The sequence below is a fragment of the Cenococcum geophilum genome (assembly GCF_001692895.1).
Source record: "Cenococcum geophilum 1.58 unplaced genomic scaffold K441scaffold_8, whole genome shotgun sequence".
NCBI lineage: Eukaryota > Fungi > Ascomycota > Dothideomycetes > Gloniales > Gloniaceae > Cenococcum > Cenococcum geophilum.
This window is the reverse complement of record NW_027137566.1, coordinates 3382650-3389084: the sequence shown is the minus strand read 5'-3', so window position 1 is coordinate 3389084 and position 6435 is coordinate 3382650. Positions and strand designations below refer to the sequence as shown.

Below are 6435 nucleotides of genomic sequence, written 5' to 3'. Positions count from 1 at the left end.
GNNNAAGGCTCCGTGGTCATACGCGTACTTTTGATTCTGGCGTTCGCGCACCGGCTTACATCTCCTAGGACGCTGACGTTGGATGGGATATGCACGGGCCATATTATTATCGATAACGTAGTATGATGGGTGATGGGATAGAGACTTTTTTGGCGACCCGATTTTTGGGAACATTATATTGAGTGGGCTGCGCAAGATCTATATCGTTGGATACAAAGGTACGCACCATCTTGGTGGTGTATTTGAACAGTGAAGTGGTCTATTTCTTGACGCGAGGAAAGTTGGTTTTCGTCACGCCCAATTAGGAAGGCGGTAGTAGCCAACTGTCACAAATCGTCTTCAAAAAGGAATAAACTGTGCATTGCTCTTTGGAGGTTAATTCTAGATTAATTACCTTATTCCAGAAAATATTTTATATAAAAAGCTTTAAATTGGTATCTTAATAAGGGCGTCCGATTGACCATGAGTTGGTCCTTTGGGGCCGTTTTTGGGATCCTTTTTGGGTCGTTTTTGAGTTTTGATTTAAGCAATTGTGTGGGGTCTTGGCTCGTGCAGACGCCTTGGCTCTATAATTGCCTAGCTTAGGATGGTATCACGTGATTTCCCACCCGACTGCCTGCCCGATTGCTCAAATCAATACTTAAAACGACCCCAAAAAAACACCTCAAGGACACCAACTTGCGGCCAATCGGACGCCCCCGTTAAGATGCTACCGGTTAAATTTAAAGACCTTTTGGGGATCTTATATAAAATTTCTTTTCCGAAATGAGTCGTTTGTTCCGGATTGAAGCAGAAATATTCCGGAACGAGTCGCGTGTCAGTATTAGGCAGAACAGATACGTGTCGAGATAGCAACTTAGGTCGCGAATTCGACCTACGTTAAACTTCATGGCTGAACTTTGTTCTTTTTGCCAATCTATTACCGTTGCCGATCTCCGGTTTGTTTCGTTCAAACACCAGCCTAACTTGAGAGCACTACAGATATCTTCTTCCAGTTGCTCTTTTTGTAACCTTCTTTGGCACGCCCTAGTGGATACCTGCGCAGAGAAAAGTATCGAGACCCATCTACAAGGCCGCGTACATGGACGCGAGGATGATGCAGATACAGCCATCAGACTGCGTGGGGAATTTCATGATTGGGTCAAACCAGTGCCTGAGAATGGTATCCAGAATAGTCTAATATGGATCTTCTCAGGGAGAAGTTATGAGGAGGGTTTAGAACATGGTACCGGTGTATACGGAAAATTAAGACTCTATGCAAGGCCAGGCAAGTAGATATACACTTATGTTTTTTTCTCAAGCAATGGCAGGAAGCTAAAGAAGGTCTAGATGACGCTTGTGTAAATTACTTCACAGGTCGCGAAATCGCGCCATACCCCTCCTGTACCATGGCTATCTCTGCTATGAAAACATGGGTTTCACGCTGTCAGAGCCATCACAGCTGCGGTGCTGGAAGTGATGTCAATCTACCTACTAGGGTGATTGATCTTAAACCTATGGATGAGGGGCGAAATCCATTGCTCTTCGAAACTGCTGGTCAGAGGGGCGTTTACATTGCGCTATCCTACTGCTGGGGGGATTATCAGGAATTCAAGATTACCAATAGCAACTACCACGAGTTTAGGACTAATGGTATTGAACACAGCAAGCTGGCCCAAACTCTTAAAGATGCAATCCAGGTTACAAGACTCCTTGGCGTGCGCTATATTTGGATTGACGCCATTTGTATCATACAGAGCATAGAAGGACAATCAGAAATCGGAAACGAAGACTTCAATAGAGAATGCTTGAGAATGCAAGATTATTACGGAAATTCATCGCTCACAATCCTTGCTGGTTCCGCTTCAGATTGCAATCATGGGTTCCTCGAGGCAAGACGAGGTGGGCTTCAAAACGCACTGCCTTCCGTTCCCTTCGAGTACACTCGGCATGACGGTATCAAAGCCGGGCACATCTACGCTGAGCTTTATTCATCGTACCAAGTCGGGCCACTTGAACGACGTGCTTGGACGCTCCAAGAAGATATCCTCAGTCCACGCCTTCTTATATTTGGAAAAGATCAGATGGGCTATAAGTGTGGAATGGGAGAGGTGTGGGAAGACGGTACATCAAATTTAGCGAAGTGGGACGGAAAAGGCTTGTTTGATATATCACCTCGAATGATTCTCGCCGTCAATACGTCAATAACAGACGGTCGGGCCCGCGATCGAATGTTGCGTCAATGGTACCCAATGCTCCAAAAATACACTAGGCGGCAACGATCAAATCCGTATGACAAGCTTACTGCTATTGCTGGCATTGCACAACGTGCCCACCAGCTTATTGGTGGTCGTTACCTATTCGGTCTGTGGGAAACAGATATTATCCGTGGCCTTCTATGGCGTAGTGGTTGGCTTCCGGGGGATCCTGATCCGCCTTTACCACTAAATAGAGTAGACGCCTTTAAAGCCCCATCCTGGTCTTGGGCGTCAACGGAAGGACCGATATTTTGCCAATACACCACCGAAAGGCAAGAGAGAACATATCTATGCTCTGCCAAGATACGCGCCAACTTCTTGAGCTGCTGTGATGGTTTTGACAATCACTTTGACCCCATCCGCGGTGGTGTGTCACTTGATTCATTCCGTCTCCGCATTCGTGGGACTATAAAGGCTGTTCAATGCGCTGTCGGAACAGTCTTGCCTTTGACGGACAAACGTAAACGCAAGACTTACTATAAATGTAGAGATCGGATGATCAACTTGGTGCCGGATGAGTTAGGCAACTCCTGCTCAACATCACCTTTAGGAACCATTGCGGTAGCCTTGACGGACACTCCGATTGACCACACGGAAGGGTATTGGTGTCTTCGCTTGATTACTGAAGAAGGCCTTTTGCTAAAGCACTTGAAAATTTCGGAGTACAAGCGGGTTGGAGTATTTCTGGTTTCAGATATAGAATGGTTTGATCGTGAAAAGCCTGAAATAATAGAACTTCTATAAATCTTATCCCTAAACTTTATTTAAAACGAAGCTTCTAATTTTAAAATATTCAGTTTTAAACATGCGGATCGTTGGTACCCCCCAACGAAAATTTTGACCCGAGTTTATAATTAATAAGCCGATTAATTAACCCAAAGCTTTAATTTAGAGCCTTATTGTATAGAGCTTAATTAACATATACTAGTAGGTATGGATTTGTTTCGTAAATCCTATACCTCCGTCGTGCTTCGCAGTAGGGGGTAAGCTTTGGGCAGAGCCTCGTGCAGAGCTTTAGTAGAGCCTTGTGCAGAGCTTTGGTAGAGCCTCGTGCGGAGCTTCGTGCAGAGCCTTCCGCAGAGCCACGTGCAGACATGCAGACGTACAGACGTGCAGCCATTTGTTATGGCCATTAATTGCAGAGACATTTGTAGAGACGATTGTATAGGCAATTGTATAGGCGTTTGATTGATCGTTCGTACAGGCGTTCGTGTGGGCAATTGATTGATTGATTAATTGTATAGACGTTTGTAGAGCCGTTTGTAGAGACGTTCGTACTGTCGTTTAGTTAATTAATTAATTAATCGTATAGGCGTTTATATAGGTAATTAATCGATTAATCGACTAATTATATAGGCGTTCGTACAGGCGATCGTGCAGACGTTCGTAGAGCCGTTTATAGAGCAGTTTGTGTAGACGATTATAGAACCTTCCTAGTATATCAGTGCTGCGTGTTAGTAGAGCTTTAGAGCTCCGTATTAAGCTTTGAGTAGAGCTTCGAGTAGAGTTTTAAGCTCAAGGGGGAGACCCCCTTGGACCCCCCCTGCGCACTGCGTGCTCCATTTACTGCGTGGGCAGAGCTCTTGCAGAGGCTTTGGTAGAGGCTTTAGTAGAGCTTTTAGTAGAGCTTTTAGTAGAGCTTTTGCAGAGCTTCGTACGGAGGTTTGTGCAGAGCTTTTATAGAGCTTCGTACGGAGCTTCGTGCAGAGCTTTTGTAGAGCTTTTGTAGAGCTTTAGTAGAGCTCCATGCAGAGCTTTAATAGAGCCTTATGTAGAGCTTTGATAGAGTTTGTATTTAGGCTTGTTTTTAAAAGCCTTATAAACGACTTTGTATAGAGCTTTGAGCAGAGCTTTGTATAGGCGTTCGTGCAGGCGTTCGTGCAGGCGTTCATACGGACGTTCGTACGGACGATTGTATAGGCGATTGTAGACCTTCGTAGAGACGTTTATAGACACTCGTAGAGACGTTTATACGGGCATCTAATTAATTGTATAGGCGTCTGATCGATTGATCGTATGGACGTTTAATTGATCGATTGTATGGGTGTTCGTACGGGCGATCGTGTAGACGTTTGTAGAGCCGTTTGTAGAGCCGTTTATACGGACGATTGTATAGGCAATTGTAGAGCCGTCGTAGAGCCGTTTGTAGAGACGTTCGTCGAGACGATTGTGAGACTTCCTAGTATATTAGTGCTGCGTGTTAGTAGAGCTTTGGAGCTCCGTATAGGGCTTCGAGTAAAGCTTCGAGCAGGGCTTCGAGTAAAGCCTCGAGCAGAGCTTCGAGCAGAGCTTCAAGGGAGAGACCCCCTTAGACCCCCCTGCGCACTGCGTGCTCCATTCACTACGTGGCTAGTACACTAAGTGGGCAGAGGTGCTGCAAAGCCTTTGGTAGAGCTTTTGGTAGAGCTTCTGCAGAGCTTCGTACGGAGCTTTATACAGAGCTTTTGTAGGGCTTTGGCAGAGCTCGATGCAGAGCTTTTGCAGAGCTTTAGTTAAACTCAATGTTTTGAAGTTCGTCACGTGTATTTTGCAGGTAGATACCGCCCGCGACTTTTTTTCTAAATTAACCTTAGAAGCTGGCTTTCTAACCAATCAGAAGCTAGCTTGGCGGGGATTTGAAAATCTGAACCTGAAAGTATAGACCACTCGTACCTCGGGTCAATAAGAGATAATTTTTCTAACCAACTATATAAAAATGCTAGAAACCTGCTCTAACTTATAATGACAATTATTCTACTACAAATATTCCAAGTCCACGCTGTAATTTTATAGATAATCCACTGCTTATATAATAAATCTGCTTCGTAGACATCTCTACGTTGTGGTAGTAGAGGAGCAGCAATTGCAAGTCCTGTACTAACACCTCTAAGTGGAACTCTCTGAGAAGCTCTGTGAGAAACTCTACGGACGAAATCTTAAGGCTCCTAAGTCGTGCACACAACTCTGCACGGAGCTCTACACGAAGCTTTGTACGAAGCTCTGCAAGAGCTCTGCCCACGTAATAAATGGAGCGCGCAGTGCGCAAGGGGGATCCCCTTAAAGCTCCTCGAAGCTCTACTCGCGACCTCACACTACTTTGGGCTCAATAGTCGAACTGAGAGTGCCGTATCCAGACTTCTAGACCTGTGGGTAGACTAGATACAAATATGGCACGAGTCGACTAGTATCAAACCAGGGGAGACTGATAAAATCCAACCAATGAGCGAGCTGGGATTGTGTCTATGTCAGTTCGGGGCACAGTACTAGGCGGATGCTTCTTTCCGCGAATCAACGCCACAAGCCCAGCCGCTTGGATCAGTGCCTTTCTTGGCAGGATTTCCAAGAACAGGATGACGCATTAATGATATCAATTAGGAGCGGAGATTTATTCCATCGCGTCCGCGTCGTCATTCTTGCGCGTTTCCTGCAGACCCTTTCTGAATATAAGACAGGATAGTCAGGCAACGCAAGCATCGGAGCAGCGAGGGTGCCAGAATCCCGTTTGTAGCGTTTTTTTATTTATTTCTGCGGTTCTCTGCGCTACCCCCCCTTCCAGTCCCGGCTTTACTGGCACGCGGGCGCGATCGCCATTGGATGCTACGTATGTATGTATGTATATATATTCTATTATGGCCATGCACTATCTAGGGTATGGGCCGTTATAGAGCGCTAACTAAATACTTCCTGCTATTAATATGCCTGCTCTAGTTTAGAAGCCAACTATAAGAACTATATATCTATTACCTAATACTATACTTAACTAAGGAAATAAAGGAAAGTAATGCGTTACTATTAAAAGAAAGTTAGAGTTTAGAGGCGAGCCTAAGTAAGTAATTTCCGACGCCTTATATCCGTAGGGCTATTCTAGCGTTATACGCTTTTTAATTAGTAATATACTAAAGGAGGTATATATAGGGGAGGCTTGCGGTATATTTAGTTAGATAGTTAAAGGAGGAATTCTTAAGAGTCTTTACTTATTAATATTAGCTTTTATACTTTCCGTATTTTATATACTTAGGTATAAACATCCGGTCTCCTTTATGAAATTAATTATATCTTTAACTACGCTAATATCTAGCTTTTAGCGTTTAATTAGGCCGTTAATATTCCTGCCTCTTTTTTATCTACTTAAGTAGCCTCCTAATATATATAATAGATCCCCAAATCGATCTCTATACTACTCTCTTAGTTTAATTCTTTATTACGCCCACCTCTTATA

At 44.3% G+C, this 6435-nt stretch overlaps 1 protein-coding gene across 1 annotated transcript; it reads left to right on the top strand.

Moving 5' to 3' along the window:
- Window positions 1-679: 679 nt before the first annotated feature.
- K441DRAFT_693975 (HET-domain-containing protein) lies at window positions 680-2981 on the top strand (the record flags this gene model as incomplete). Its single annotated transcript, XM_067652688.1, has 3 exons — window positions 680-938; window positions 996-1225; window positions 1357-2981. Exons 1-3 carry the CDS (start codon window positions 889-891, stop codon window positions 2979-2981), a joined length of 1905 nt encoding a protein of 634 aa, XP_067507680.1. The 5' UTR covers window positions 680-888.
- Window positions 2982-6435: the final 3454 nt, after the last annotated feature.